The 16180-nt window shown below is 36.3% G+C and overlaps 2 protein-coding genes and 1 non-coding gene across 10 annotated transcripts in view; 2 read left to right on the forward strand and 1 right to left on the reverse strand.

Annotated features, from left to right (window-relative positions):
- Positions 1-8566, forward strand: part of LOC137410652 (ATP-binding cassette sub-family G member 1-like) — a 28189-nt gene extending 19623 nt beyond the window's left edge. For both annotated transcript variants that reach the window (XM_068096113.1, XM_068096115.1), the window contains 3 exons: positions 1835-1990; positions 3080-3198; positions 7704-8566. In XM_068096113.1, the coding sequence (XP_067952214.1) occupies positions 1835-1990; positions 3080-3198; positions 7704-7935 (507 nt within the window). In that variant the 3' untranslated portion in view covers positions 7936-8566. The remainder of the gene's footprint in view (positions 1-1834; positions 1991-3079; positions 3199-7703) is intronic.
- On the forward strand, positions 7536-7608 carry Trnav-cac (transfer RNA valine (anticodon CAC)). Its single transcript has one exon. It is a non-coding gene; the product is annotated as a tRNA-Val (tRNA).
- An 18-nt stretch (positions 8567-8584) lies between the features above and the next one.
- LOC137410650 (pleckstrin homology domain-containing family A member 7-like) overlaps positions 8585-16180 on the reverse strand; it is a 29055-nt gene continuing 21459 nt past the window's right edge. For 5 of the 7 annotated variants that reach the window (XM_068096110.1, XM_068096112.1, XM_068096111.1 and 2 more), the window contains 8 exons: positions 15653-15850; positions 15147-15216; positions 14511-14764; positions 13615-13863; positions 13471-13530; positions 12240-12379; positions 9923-10077; positions 8585-9250 (listed from right to left, as the gene is read on the reverse strand). In XM_068096110.1, the coding sequence (XP_067952211.1) occupies positions 9192-9250; positions 9923-10077; positions 12240-12379; positions 13471-13530; positions 13615-13863; positions 14511-14764; positions 15147-15216; positions 15653-15850 (1185 nt within the window). In that variant the 3' untranslated portion in view covers positions 8585-9191. The remainder of the gene's footprint in view (positions 9251-9922; positions 10078-12239; positions 12380-13470; positions 13531-13614; positions 13864-14510; positions 14765-15146; positions 15217-15652; positions 15851-16180) is intronic. The other 2 variants (XM_068096107.1, XM_068096108.1) reach the window with 2 other exon arrangements.

The raw sequence follows: 16180 nt of genomic DNA on the forward strand, positions 1-16180 counted from the left end.
AGAATAGTTCATCAAATAGAAAGTGTATTAGAATAGTTCATCAAATAGAAAGTGCATTAGAATAGTTCATCAAATAGAAAGTGTATTAGAATAGTTCATCAAATAGAAAGTGCATTAGAATAGTTCATCAAATAGAAAGTGCATTAGAATAGTTCATCAAATAGAAAGTGCATTAGAATAGTTCATCAAATAGAAAGTGCATTAGAATAGTTCATCAAATAGAAAGTGCATTAGAATAGTTCATCAAATAGAAAGTGCATTGGAATAGTTCATCAAATAGAAAGTGCATTGGAATAGTTCATCAAATAGAAAGTGCATTGGAATAGTTCATCAAATAGAAAGTGCATTGGAATAGTTCATCAAATAGAAAGTGCATTGGAATAGTTCATCAAATAGAAAGTGCATTGGAATAGTTCATCAAATAGAAAGTGCATTGGAATAGTTCATCAAATAGAAAGTGCATTGGAATAGTTCATCAAATAGAAAGTGCATTGGAATAGTTCATCAAATAGAAAGTGCATTGGAATAGTTCATCAAATAGAAAGTGCATTGGAATAGTTCATCAAATAGAAAGTGCATTAAAAGTCATGCTAATGTGCCTTTATAGTTGTCTTTAATATTGCTTTTATTAGGTTTAGTTAGTGGGTCGGTTAGGTTCTGATAGTGGGTTAGTTAGGTTGTGGTATTGGGTTAGTTAGGCTTTGATATTGGGTATGCTAGGTTTTGATATCGGGCTAGTTAGACTAGTCTGTTAGTTAGGTTTTGCTGGTGGCTTAGGCTAGCATTTAATATTAAGTTGATAGCCATTGATAGCTGGTTAGCAGGCTTTCTTTTTTATCCAGATCAAATCACTTTCTGGTTCTCAATATGACCAGATTTATGCTAGGAACAAAAGAAAAATTATTTCTCAATGAAATTGTTATGTGATTGAAACAAGTTTTAGTAGTATTTAGCGGGATAATATATGTTCGTGATAAAGTGAAACTCAATCAACAAAAGGTCATTAAGGATGCCAGAATGTCACAATAGGTGAAGGAGGACCATGTTTAATAAGCAGTCGACTGCATGTCTATGTTTTATTAAGCAGTCGATTGCATGGCTATGTTTTATGTTTAAAATGAATCGGTATGCCATCAAATTTTCATTTTGGAGCTGAGGGCGTTGCAGGGCTCATCATATTTCCTGGTGGTTAAGAAAGAGGGCTTAATGTTATAATCGTAAATCATTTTAATACATCTTATGTGATGTCATGTTTGTGGCTTTGGCTGGTCAAAGTACAATGAAGATGTTATTCCGTTCACAGAGTCTCGCAACTCTGACTAATCTACTCGTATACGAATAATCAAACTGATGGAACTGGTAGCGAATATTAAAAGTCATGTTTTGCAAATATAGAGATATTCAGACTACACCTATTTATGAAGGAACAGTTGTTTGTTACGGTGAATGGGTGAAAAGACAGCAATGTTCCTGCTATCAAATAGGTACATTTGAAAAAGATGAAGATGTGTTAACGAAAGGTTAGCCAGAGGCTTTTGCTTAAAAATTTGTTTCTGTTGGCAGGCAATAGCTTGTCATATTCAGCTTGAAAATTCATCGCAAGTGTTAGTGATACTTACAGGACTTTGAAAGATTTAAATCAAAAGCTGGTAACCAAAACATGAAATTACATGCAGATAAGTTCATGTTTTACCAAGTAGAACAAAGCGTATACTGATGCTGACTATGGTTTGTTTGAGTATGTTGGTCTGGCTAGGTCAGGGCGTTGTCAATGGATCAATTCATCTTCTCATTGCAAACTATTCTACAGTGCTTGTCATTTGTTGTTATACAGATTGTATTCCCGGTTGTCTATGGAAGTCTCGTTTACTGGATGACAAACCAACCTAATGATTTCCTCAGATTCTTCATGTTTCTCACAATAGCCACGCAGACGGCCCTGGTTGGCCAGTCTCTTGGCTTTCTAATTGGGGCTGCTACATCAATGCAGGTAAGACAACATACAGCGCTGTGGCTAGCTATTTGCCTTGGTAAATCTTTTTAATAAAAGGAAGTTATCAAGTTTCAAAGCAGCTGTATTTAGTTACATGTGCCCGTTTCAATATCAGACTTTCATTTACCTTGAGACTATAAAGTAATGCAGAGAAAGAATCGTGTTTCCTTGTACATGAATTACTTCACAGTTTTCATTCATCTATTTGGCCAGGTAACAAAATGTAGAAAAATTTCAAGTTGTATACAGCTTTATTTTTAGGAATTTTATCAACTTTTTGAACATTCTCTCTCTAATGCACTTCATAAGCTTTTTTGTTGGCTATTTTGCCTTTTTTCAGTAGTTTGTTTTATTCTTAAATTGTTACAATTTTTTTTAAATAAGTTTGGAATTATATACCATAACTACTGTATCTCTCATGGAGAATCTTAAAAACTCAAGCAGGAGAAGACAAATCCTTATGCATGTTAACATTGTTTCTTCGATCGGCTCTACTTTCTATTCTTTGGTATTCAGACCACTAAAACATTTCATCAAAATTATAAAGATTTTAGCAGCTTTGTTTGTTTAGAAAAACCTGATCCACCACCTAAACACAAACACGCTAGAAAGGAAGGTTTACGTTCTCAGAAATTAAAGTTGATTACCAATCTCTTTGAGTTAGTTGCTGTTAAAACTGTATGCCTCAAAATGAACCACAAAGTGGTAGTCATGTTTCAATAAATAACAAACCATTAAGGAAAATGTACAACACTCCCTAGTTCTGGGAAATAAGCTTCATGCATATTGGATAGTGCATGTCAACAGGTTGCAGCTCAACGGTATTAGATTAATGCTGCTGTTCAATGGTTTTTCTTTTGATTCATTTTCCCATGCCTCCAGCCTTTAGAAACACTCATAGACATGTTTTCTGTTTTTTCTCACACATTCTTCCCATTTCTTGTTTTCTGGGTGTCATATCAATTGATAACCATTGTTAGGTCACTTCCTATAGTGTTATCTTGTTATGGCAAGTACCATGTAAAAAAAATTACCAGTTGATAAATCTTAGAGTCTTAAACTTTACTTGGATCCCATCCTTTTTAGGTGGCAGTTTTTCTAGGACCTATTTGTGGTATTCCAATAATGCTATTCAGCGGCTTCTTTGTCAATTTTGGCACTATGCCCAAGTACTTACACTGGCTGTCCTACCTCTCCTATATCAGGTTAGTAGATAATTTACTTGATTTCTCAATTTGTGCTGTAATTACTTTTCCATAAGCATGTGATATAAATGGTTGATAATGAAGCGTGAACAATCTCATCATGCAATGCAAAGAACTAAATACTTGGACCAACTCCATGGTCATCATGGCTTGTTCATTTTATCTATTTTAGTCGACGTATTGTTTCGGCAACATCGTTAGTCATTATATTACACTACTCAGTTCTGGCTCGAGCTTTTTTGGCAGTCAAAGTGTTATCTCTAATGAAAACATGCCAACTTGCTTTGGTTGCGTGGGCATATCTTTGCAAAAGTTTGTCATTTTTAGTTTTTTTAAAAACATGCTGACAGTTGTTCTACTTCTACATCTTCCATTAATAAAAAAATTTGTTGCTCATCAATCGAGCAGTATGGCCTATTGCGAGCTTGTTGGTGACTCGTTGAATCACAAGACATCTTTTTAAATACTTCCTCATAAAGGCCAAAACATTGTTGCTGTCAACAACAAAGTACACTCGATGTGAAATATCCTTGACATCCCTGAGGAATTGTAGTGCAAAAAGGCATACAAACAAATCAATCGTCAGTCCAAGCATGTCGCAAGCGTAAATATCATACTTCGTTGTGTACGGTTTAGTGTTCATCAGTGTAATACACCAAATGTCATACAGACAATTGTCTCTCTATGTGAACAGAGTTTTTTTTACATATATAGTAGATTGCAACATATGACATCTAAAGTTTCTCAAAACTTTGTGGTTTTTAAACCAGGTCACAAGAACACAGTTTTATTTCACACAGTTCTACGGTGCTTTCTATTTTAATTGTAAAACTGTGGATTGAAAGGAGACTAGCGCGATTGGTTCCTGTAGTCTAGATTAGATTAGCTCCCTTCCTCTCATGTCTCACTTACAGCTTCTACCAATGCACATCTGTCTTCTGTACCGCTCCAAGGCTACATCGCAATTCGTCTGTCACCAACATGAAGGTGGATTTAATAACAATTTGGGTTTTTTGTTTTAGTTGCTAAACAAAATTGTTTTATTGCTATGTGTAATTCCCTGAAGTATTTATCATTTAGCCTTTTTGACTTTGGATAGAATTAAAGAAAATACAAGACTGACACTTTTTACATAAAGGTCTCTAAAAACTTAAGCCAGATAGTCAAGAAACCACCAAATGCAGTTTGGACTCATGTAAGCATCAACAGCTGTAATATCAAATAGCTGATTGACTGATGATGATTCCTCATCCATTTTACAAAAGCTCATGTGGTTATTCCATTATCTGATAATTTCGGTTGCACTCATCTGTAATGCTGTGAATTCATTATAAGTTCAAATATGGTTTTTGGTAACGTGAAATTGCGCTTATCAAACACTTTTAGATCTTTTCAACTGGTTTGTTCTTATTGGTTAATCATGTCTACGATGTATGTCGTCATGTTTGCTCTAGATTCTAGAAGTTCAGCTGCAGTACTGGCCAGGATGAAGTTTTTTATTAGCTATTGCATTGATCACATCAAATACGTGTAGCTCCCATTTTTGTGCCTTAAAAATGTATTGTTTAGTTTTAACAACTGTATCACATCTGCATGTCGAGTGCTCGGCTGTGTGGAATTAACCAATATGACATGGCGTCTGATAGGCATGCCGAGCATATGGTTCTTGCATCAGTTATTCTTAGGGAGGTAGCATTGCTTTAAAAAGAAGTGCCCAAAGTGTTAACATCCTCACCATTTTGTTACATCAGTTAGGTTTTTGCTTTTTACCGCCACTGCCACCCAGATCTTACAATATAAATATCAAACAATTTCTCAGAAGATTTTCTAGCCTTTCAAAACATTTGCTTAAAATAAAAATCATCATGGCAGTCTCAGAGTGTGTAAAATTTGCTAACCCTGATTTTTGAAATTTATTAGTTACTTATACTCATGCATCAAATAATATAGTAAATAATAATATAACTCAAATAATCTAGTTGGGCAAATATTTCTTTGTTTAACATAGGGGAAGGCAGAATATAGTCACTGTTTGGATTATTTCATAAATTAGAAATATTTCGCAAAATGAAATGGAGTGCGCATTTATTTAAAGTATTTGTTGACTATATTTTCACTGTGAAAATGGCTAGACACCTTGGAAGAAAGTAAAAGGTGGTGATTGTGCACCTTCATCAGCGAGTCCGATTAGCAATACAGTCGTAATTCGACTTGCGAGTGCCCCAACATTTGAGAAAATTGAGATACGAGTAAAATTTTGAGCTAGTCACAGCCTTGAGATACGAGCCAGGTCTCGATGGCCAAGTATGCGAGAGGCAATATCCGAGAACAGTATCGATTGATCTTTCTTGTCGCATCAGTTTAAAATGTTTTAATAAGGTTAGCTGAAAGTTATAGTAAAAGCGAGGCAAAAAAAGTGTCAAGCTGGAAACAGATAATAAAAAATTAAGACGATGTCAACTTTAAAGTCAAGTAAACTCCATGTAGTACTTTAGGCCTACATGGTACTGTTACATTTTATTGCAAATCATAACCATTTGAGAGGTAATTGTTTCGCTTTGTGGGCGTAGGTCATAGACCTAATAACTATATTTAATATAGGTAATATATACTATATTAGTATAGTTAATTTTGTATATATGTATTATAATATATTTTAATATTATATATAGTTAATAATAACTATATATATAGTATATAGTTAGTATAGTTAAGAGGTCTATAGCATAGATACTGAATTACAACAATTGAAAACATGTTTTTCCATCGTAATAACCCGTTTAGGTAGTTTTTCATAGTATGGGAATGGATTAATTTGTATTTAGTTACTTTATATATGAAATATTGCATTGAAATACGAGCACATTGACATACAAGCTCAGTCCCAGAACTCATTAAACCATAACTGTCACGAACAACTTTTATTGTATTTACTAGGTAAATCAGACACGCTGATTCCGATTTTGTACTCAAAATAAAGATTAGTCCACTAACCTTCAAAGTCATTTAGGCTTTTTTAAAGCGTTTCAATATCCGTTTCGAAAACAACACAATCGACATTACAAGCTCCGCCCATAAATATGTGACGAAACCTAGCTTTTTCAGAAACGGAAGTTAGGAAAGTTTAGTCCGATTTAGAATAATAGAGATGGGTGTCTTAAAACCCATTATTATCTAAATCCAGCCTGTAAAATAATTTCAGTTTTTTATGAAAGGGATATAAACTATTTAAAATTGCTTGCAGCTTGTTACATGACGTTTAAATGGGCTGGACGCCGAGAAAAATGAGCTCAAAAAGCGCGGTTTTATCACGAGCTAGCGTTGTTATCGCGCTTTTTAAATATGCAATGCTAAATAGCTTATCTACCTTTCAGAAAAGACTGATATTATTTTTAAAGCTGGATTTAGATATTAATAGATTTTAAAACAGCCATCTCTATTATTCTAAATCGGTCTAAACATCTCTACGTAACTTCTGTTCCTAAAAAGCTAGGTTACGTCAAGTATTTATGGGCGGAGCTTGTTATGCCGATCGTGTTGTTTTCGAGACCGATATTAAAACGCTATAAAAAATCCTTCATTACTCTGAAAGTTAGTGGCCTAATCTTTATTTTGATTACAAAATCGGAATCAGCATGTCTGATTTACCTAGTAAATACGATAAAAGTTGTTCGTGGCAGTTATGGTTTAAGGTCGTATGTCAAGGTGTGACTCTAGATTGTAATTTATCCTAAACAGAAGAACTGTCATACGCAACCTTTCTACTTCTGCTCATACCTTTTTGGCATGGTTTCTCACTGCATACATTCATAATAACTGATGCACTAAGGATATTTATAAAATTTTATATGTACTATCCATCGAAGAAATTATGCGAGTCTTAAGAAAATAGTCTTTTATTGTTGCGATTTTTACGACAAGTGATAGAAAGTTTGTCTGTTTTCAAGATCGGAAGAGTCTTTTTTAAGTATGTGTGGGTGCGTGCGTGCGTCAGTCAAGTAAGGGAAATAAAATGTTTGTATATATATGATCATAAAAACTTTACTAGAGGATGTGTAAAATGTGAAAATTTAAGCTTCTACGGCTGAGGAAAGTAGACAGCGAAGTACGTAACAGTAGAAAGTTAGCCGACTAACTGACCAACACTGATTGCAGCCTTGACTATTCATCAACACAAATAATCTCCCTATTGGCCCCTATTATGTAGTTTTATGCTTTGCCTCGGTAGGCTGTTTCATCGCGCTGCAAGTCTAGAAGAAGCGGCATATACAGACTGCGTGAGATTGTAGTTATTGATAGCGATAATTTAGTTGCTGGGCAGTACTGCGATCGTCAGTGGTTTCATAGTGTAGTGGCTATCACGTCTGCTTCACACGCAGAAGGTCCTGGGTTCGAACCCCAGTGAAACCATAAATTTTAACAATCATTTGTAATTTCGTATTAAGCTGGGTGAGTGCGATTTTGTGCGGGACAATTAATGTAAGCTGTGTTCATATTCGTTTCAGATACTCATTTGAAGGAGTTCTACATGTTATATATGGTATGGATCGAGAGAAACTAGAATGTGATGAAGGAGCAAAGGATTGCCACTTTCAAAACTCCGCTGACATGCTAAAGGAGATGGATGTGGATAAAGGCGCATTTTATATCGATTTCTTAGTTCTGTGCGCCTTTTTTATTATATTACGTTTTGCCTGTTATATAGCATTACGTGTTCGTATAATCAGTGCTCGGTGATAAAAATATAGCAAAGGAATTAGACATATACGGTTTATTTGTGGCAACATATTTTAAGTTACAGATCCTTTTCGGGTTATTGGGGTTTTATGCTTTAATATCCACTTTTGCTGTCACACTACTACTACTCCATGCAATTAGCCTTTGATGTAGCAATTATACCAGGATCTATTTGTGCATTGGTTGCAACTAGTATAGCTTTTGGGAATACTGGGTATCCATAATAATATCACACCTAGTAGTGCCTGGGCATTTTAGTTGGCCAAAAGATGCTAGTTCATTTCTGTCTTTCATTCACCTTTATTTATCGTATGTTATCATATTTATGTTATGTTATCGTATGTTATCGTATTTATATTATGTTATCGCATCTTTTCCTTTTCGTCTTGGTCTTATCGATGACCTGTCTTTCAGACATTGTTAGTACTAGAATCTATTTTGTTAATTACGAAGAGAGCAGTGAGTGCCTTTAATAACTGTTTTTAATTTTATTGTACAAACTTATCAATGCAATGAAGGATCCTCATGGACTAATATTTTTGTAAAGTTTTGAGTATTTACTAGCTGAAGTCGACGATGGGACCAGTTGGTTAGTAATATTACTTCTGAATAAATGCTATACATGCTATTATCTTCTGGTAAAGCAAGATTGTGCTGACACATATTATTCACTGAATAAAAGATTGAATGTTTTCTATAAAGCTGGAAAAATATAGATAATGCAAGATATTGAGGGAAGATGATTCCTATAAATATAAATGGCCATGCATAGATTGAAAAGCTGAGTAGCCCTAATACACAAATGTACAAAAGTTTAAAATGGTACAAAAATGTGGCAAAATTATCATAGATTGATTACCTAAACTACTTTCAATTCTGTGACCAATACAAGAAGTGTGAAAATATTATGGGCTGAAGAAAATACATGAATTGCCAAAAACCATTGCCAAAAATTCTCATCTATCAATAGAAGTAGAACAAGTGAGAATAATTGTAGCCTGAGAGTGACAATTGAGTGACATGTACAGTGTTGTTCAAAAAAAAACTTGGATATGGAAAAACAATATAATTTTGAATGTTCCAAAAAGTTTGAAGAGTGAGCAGAGATGCAGCCAGCTAATAATGAGTATGGATATTAATAAGGCTGCCAGTGTGAAAGACTAAGTACATGGTATAATTAAGATATTGAAAGCTTAATTGCAGGTGTCAACTACTTAGTGGTTAGTAGGCAGATCTGTATGAATTTGATCGTTTCATTAGTAAGTCTCTGTGGGCCCTGACAGATTCTCGTGCGATTTGGAACGCATTCTTTGCACTACAAATGATTTAATCATCATTGGTTGATCCATGGCCAAACAACACAAAGCGGATAAAAAAATTATTGAGGATATGGTACACCCATACAGAACGAACAGAAAGCAAGCAAAACAATATCGGAGTATGAAATGTTATGAAAAACCAGCGCAAGTTTTGCTAGCTGTAGCTCTAAGCTGTTAGAAATGTTGAAAGAAAAGGGAAGCTAAGATCAAACTAAGAGAGTGTTAGGAAAGTAGATTAGGAACTGATAATCACACACGCACACACATGTGCTAGCAGTCTACCATTGTGAGAAATAATAGCTGCGCTTGTAAATTGAGAGAAGCAATTCTTCACAAGGCTCAAAAAAACTAATATTATATAACGATTTGGGTGATAGCCTGCGCTCATCGACTATAATAATTGGCTCCGGCGTTCAATCAGATGGATTGCTCACAATCAAGAACGAGCAGTACAAGCTGAGATGATATGCATCCTAAAATCAACGTGTCGAGATGCTAGCTATCACGATGATCAAAACCGCCCCTACACCTAATCTGCTAGCACATGCAGATGTTATTAGTGACGCTGGATGCAGAATGTCATGTCAGCGAAAGCTTTGAGGTTAATTGGTAAAAAGAGAAACACTCGGGTGACTTTTCGATACGCTCTCCGTCTGATCTTAGCATACCTTCCTGTGATTCCTTACTTTTCTTTGTCACTTCTTTGGCCACTGCATGTCTCATTTCCAAGACAACTTCTCGACGTTTTCTCTCTTCATTCACCTTTTGCATGTCGATCATCTGACCCGAGTCTACTATCTCAGTTTGACTAAACTCTTGCAGACTGGTAAGAAGGGAGAGGAGCAGTGACACTGGCAAACTAAATCCTCAACTCACCAGTACAAAATTTTTCAGTTTAGGCGACAGGGCCACATAAATTTAGTTAGATTAATATGCAATTCTATAAAGCGTAGAAGCCAAATCATAGCATTAAAGATGATTGCCAGAACATCCCACTGTAAGCAATGCCATCCCACGATAAAACATACTAATGGAGAGCCTGAGAATGTAAAAGACAGCTTTAAAATTTAGCAAACAGTTTTTCCATTCCTAAACTCCATTCCTTAAACCATAACTGTCACGAACAACTTTTATCGTATTTGCTAGGCAAATCAGACACGCTTATTCCGATTTTGTACTCAAAATAAAGATTAGTCCACTAACCTTCAAAGTCATTTAGGCTTTTTTAAAGCATTGCAATATCCGTTTCGAAAACAACACAATCGGCATTACAAGCTCCGCCCATAAATATGTGACAAAACCTAGCTTTTTTAGGAACGGAAGTTAGGAATGTTTAGTCCGATTTAGAATAATAGAGATGGGTGTCTTAAAACCCATTATTATCTAAATCCAGCCTGTAAAATAATTTCAGTTTTTTATAAAAGGTATATAAACTATTTAAAATTGCGCGTAGCTTGTTACATGACATTTAAATGGGCTGAATGCCGAGAAAAATGAGCTCAAAAAGCGCGGTTTTATCACAAGCTAGCGTTGTTATCACGCTTTTTTAAATATGCAATGCTAAATAGCTCATCTACCTTTCAAAAAAGACTGATATTATTTTAAAGACTGAATTTAGATATTAATGAATTTTTAAACACCCATCTCTATTATTCTAAATCGGTCTAAACATCCCTACGTAACTTCTGTTCCTAAAAAGCTAGGTTACGTCACGTATTTATGGGCGGAGCTTGCTGTGCCGATCGTGTTGTTTTCGAGACCGATATTAAAACGCTGTAAAAAGGCCTTTATTACTCAGAAAGTTAGTGGACTAATCTTTATTTTGAGTACAAAATTGGAATCAGCGTGTCTGATTTACCTAGTAAATACGATAAAAGTTGTCCGTGACAGTTATGGTTTAAAGGTTGACTTGCAACAAAATTCACATTACAGTTATTTAGTATCATAAGATTCACCATGTCTCACTCTGTTGTGTTGTAGGTGCCAAATATATGGGAATGTGATTACAAGCTCTTAAAAGCTAAAAAACGAACAGTTAATCTTGGGCATCACAAAACCGCCGTAGTTTGGACTCGCTTTCCAAAACGGCTTAAATGGGACGTAGTCGTTACAGGATGGTTTCTGTTTACACTTTCATGCAACCTCATTCGTCGAAATATTTTCACAAATATACTTTACGCATTCAATAAAACCATGTCTATTGTTCTTACGCGTCTGTTTTATCGTCATTGTAATGCTGTCACTTTTAGCACTGATATCTTATAACTTATCGTAAAAAATCGTTAAACTTTTTTAACCTTAGCTCGAAGGAGTACATATCATTGTCTGATAATCATGACGAGCCTGTTGGTCACCTATGATAATCGAAAAGTGCTGCAAAAAGTATTTGCGAAGTATTGGGTCACGTGATCAGATTACGACTTGACGATTGAATAATGCCGAAACAAAACTGTAAAGTAGCAAGCATCTATATTTGATACGGGGTCTTCGGTAAAACCCCAAGTGTTTGTCATAAACTAGTGCTACGATAAGTTTTATACTGAGCTTTTTATTGGCCTTTCAATTGACGTGAGAACATCACACGACAAGACGATAACCAAACTGTAATGACTACATCAGAGAAATAAAGAGATTCCAATCTACGGCGGCTTTTCGTTTTTGAGCTTGTAAGAGCTTGTAATCACATTTCCACGTATTTGGCACCTACAACACAACAGTGTAAGACATGGTGAATCTTTTGATACCAAATACCTGTAATGCAAATTTTGTTGCAAGTCAATCTGTAAACTTGCCAACAATGAGTTATTACAAAGCCACTGGTAAGGCATTGTAGAAAGACGGACTTCCCATAAGCCTTACGTAAATCCAGCAATACGAGTCACTTATTGCGTTAGATGGAAGAAAAGAATGATTAGATGGTTACGTGGCTGTTTAGCAAAAGCTGTTGGCAATCACAATATCCAGCATGCTGTCAGACGGTATTACCTTTGGGTAGCAACCATCTTGCGAATTTGCTCAGCCTTCTCAGCCCTTTTCTGCATTTCAGTAGGTGACAAAACTTCCTCTTCATCGGAAGAGTCCGGAACATATCGTTCTGGTATGTGCACTTTCTCTGGAGCAGTCAGCTGCACAAACCAAGACAATTTTGAACACACAGGGATCTTAAGTACAAAATTCAATCGCATATTCAACAACCAACCCATGTCAGTTCACCAGATATAGTTACATGCTGTAAAAGTACAATTTAATTATTTGTTAGCTGTCATAAACAATGACACGGAATTTCCAAAGACAAAAATGTTATCACCAAAAGCTGTAAGTTGTTTATTCTACTTGAGTTATGATAGGGGTTTTTAATTCCAGGATACTATCTTTGCAAAGGGCTTACGAACTGATAGCAACTGTTGCTGGGCAGTACACAGAGACCCAAGATAAGAAAGCTTGAAACCCGTTCCTGAGGTATTAACTTTGTGTTATCATCAGCTAAGAAAACACAGAAGTCCATTTGGCAAAACCAGCAACCACCATTGGTATTGAAATACTCATTGCCAACAAACCGATGATGGTATACAATTAAACAAGATTGATAGCAAATTGATGCCTAAATAATACTGATATGCCAAGCCATTAAAACCGTACAGTACAGCAAAACTAGACCTGATTTTAAGTAGCCCCCTCATGACTTGAAGGTACATACGTTATGAGAATAACATGAGACACTATTGCATGACCATTCTCATTTTATAGAATCTTCGTTACAAGAGACAACTATATTTTAGTTTTACCGAATCCATTCATTTGTTGTTCCCCGTGTTATCACATTTTCAAACAAAATCATAAGCATTGTCAAAGAAAGTCTTAAGCAAACGCATAACCTCGACATAACCTTGACTAGACATGACGAGTAGAGCAGCACCCCATTTAATTAATTTCAAGGGTTGCGTGGGGCGTAGCAGTTGTGATCCTCACAATAATAAAATTGATTGAGCTTGGTAGACAACATTCTACCATGGGCTGGGATTTGGATTTTGTTCCTTTTCAAAATTCTCATGTTTTTCATGTGACAAAGTAAAATGGATGCAATGGCTCGGGATATCTGAGAACCAGGCTTTACAGAGATGTAATGCAGGTTACGGTACTTGATCCACACATGTTCCATTTTATAAGATAAAGAGACAACCAAATCCAACAAAAAGAAGTGACAAGGCCAACTCACCTCATTGTCTATTGACTCCCAGCCGAAATTAAGAGCTGTTGAGCTTCTTGCTGACTGAACCTAAAATTATATAGATAGTCAATAAGCAAAAGAAATGGAGAGCAATTTCTGTAAAACAACACGCAAAGAAATATCAGCTAGTACCGTTTTATTAGCTCCATTTTGGCCATTTCCTGATTCTAACTGAACAGGCTGGCTGCTAGAAATCGTTATGTATCTAGCTCGATTTTCCTTTCTTCTAGCTCTCATAGCGGCAGGACGAGACCCTTGAGGTCGGTCCCATGGAGCCACAGACGCGACTGCAGGAGGCTGTGAGCTAGTCGTATTAGTCAAACTCGCAGAAGGCAAAACATCAGCCGGCTTCTCAACAGATGCTGAACGGTTAGCTGGCTTCTGGAAAACAACACATAGTACCTGCATGTAAAGTTGTTGTCTCAAACAGCTACAAGTTGAGCAAATCCGAAGTCCGACGAGTTATCAATATTACTATAGCTTGCGGCATTATTATTACTATTGCTAAAATAAAATAATCACTGTTACTAGTACTGTTACTTAATAGATAATCATTAGAAGTCCCGTGATCTGCAATTTGCGAAACCTCCGTAACTGTGATCTGCAATTTGTGAAACCTCTGTAGCCGTAATGGGTCTGAGACAGCTAGTAATTGCGAAGAAGAAATTCCATTAAAAATCCAGTTTTTGCAAAGTTAAACTGAGCTTAGCGAGCTATTGGCTCAATGCTGGCGAATAATTGTTTCTTTTCATTGAGGTACCAACACGATAGGATAATTAATTACCTCCTTACTAATCAGAAATGTTTTGTATGAAGCCTACTGGAGCCGCATTATGAGACTCTTGAACCTATGCAAACGCTGAGCCGCGCTACACGACTCGCGTTACGCAATGAGTTAACCAATTATTGGTCAATTCAGCTATCATCTCATATATAGTACATGTAGTTACAGTTCTCCACAGCCACAGCACAAGAAACATAAGAGTAGACTACGACAGAAGAACAATCCAACTAATAGAATCTCCCACCTTAATTATCTGACTGTAAATATCATCGCCACGAGGTTCGTACGCCGAGACCGGTCGTGGCTTTGCGGAAGTCTGCTGTGTCTTTTGTACAGTCGCATATGCTGGTGGGGGAGGCTTAATTAACTGTTGATTGAAAGGTCTCTCAGGGGCTCTCTCGGGGGCTCTCTCAGGAGGTCGCTGATGCTCCTGTCTGAAGGCAGAGGCTCTTTTCATGTCTCTCATGGTTGTAGGCTTTGGTTTGCTCATACCCGCAGCTTAAAATATGAGTTTAGTAGTTGCAAAGGGCAAACAGAATATCTTGAACAAAAAAAGAGCAAACTTCGCAGATACCTTATCATCAACCAAGTTCTATAGAGATGTATAATGTGCGCTAGCCATTCAAATGAGTCATATTTTGATAAATGTACAAAATATTGCAATTTATAAAAGTATTAATACATTTATCAAGGCAATTCAGTGATCATTTAACTTTCTATGGAGTTAAAGCAGCGAAAAATCTATACAAACATGACGTGCCACCCCCAAGCAGCAAACTGGAATGGACAGTATCTCAAATATATTTCACACAAAAACGCTGACTAGCAAACACATCAAGTTTACAAAAAATAGAAGGCAAATTAAAGAAAGCCTAGTTACCTAGTGAGTTATTGAGGCTAGTTGCGGGTTGTGATAAGCCAAGGCTGTCAGGGCGTCGTACATTGTTGGGCTGTAACAGAAAGTAGTTACCCTGTAGTAGATATCCCACAAACACAAACAAGTTATGAATTTCATGAACAATCAAAGTTATCTTGCCAGGCCTATCGGTCAACTCACACACATACCTCTCATTAACCTCTACACATACCTACAGTTAACCTCTACACATACCTACAGTTAACCTCTACACATACCTACAGCTAACCTCTACACATACCTACAGTTAACCTTTACACATACCTACAGTTAACCTCTACACATACCTACAGTTAACCTCTACACATACCTACAATTAACCTATTGGTTCACCTACAGCTTACCTCTATACATACCTGTAGTGCCTCTCTGCGTATACCTGCAGATTACTGTTTTTATATACCTGCAGTTGACCTTCACCTATACCGTATTTACCTCTATGCATACCTGCAGTATGCTTATACATATACCTGTGTTCCAGACAAATCCCTAGAAGCCATTGTATCAACATCAGTCTCGAAATATGTACTAGAACGTGGTGGTGCTCGATCCAGCCTCACACCAGCCATAGCATCAGAGAGAACCTCTTTTTGCTTTTGTAACTCACTGGCAGTTTGCTGTGACTGTTGCACTTTTTGTTGTAGTGTTTGCAAGCTCTCGTTATGACCCTGGGAAAATGTATATAGGGTAGATTTATACTGTGCAGGGCAAGACAAGACTATCTATAAGTGTATATATAAGGTATACCATGTAGGGCGAGACAAGACTATCTATAAGTGTATATATAAAGTATACCATGTAGGGTGAGACAAGACTATCCACAAGTGTATATATAAGGTGTACCATGTAGGGTGAGACAAGACTATCTATAAGTGAGTATATATAAGGTATACCATGTAGGGTGAGACAAGACTATCCACAAGTGCATATATAAGGTATACCATGTAGGGTGAGACAAGACTATCTATAAGTGAGTATATATAAGGTATACCATGTAG

This window comes from Watersipora subatra, chromosome 1 (genome assembly GCF_963576615.1).
Source record: "Watersipora subatra chromosome 1, tzWatSuba1.1, whole genome shotgun sequence".
In the NCBI taxonomy this organism is placed as follows: Eukaryota; Metazoa; Bryozoa; class Gymnolaemata; order Cheilostomatida; family Watersiporidae; genus Watersipora; species Watersipora subatra.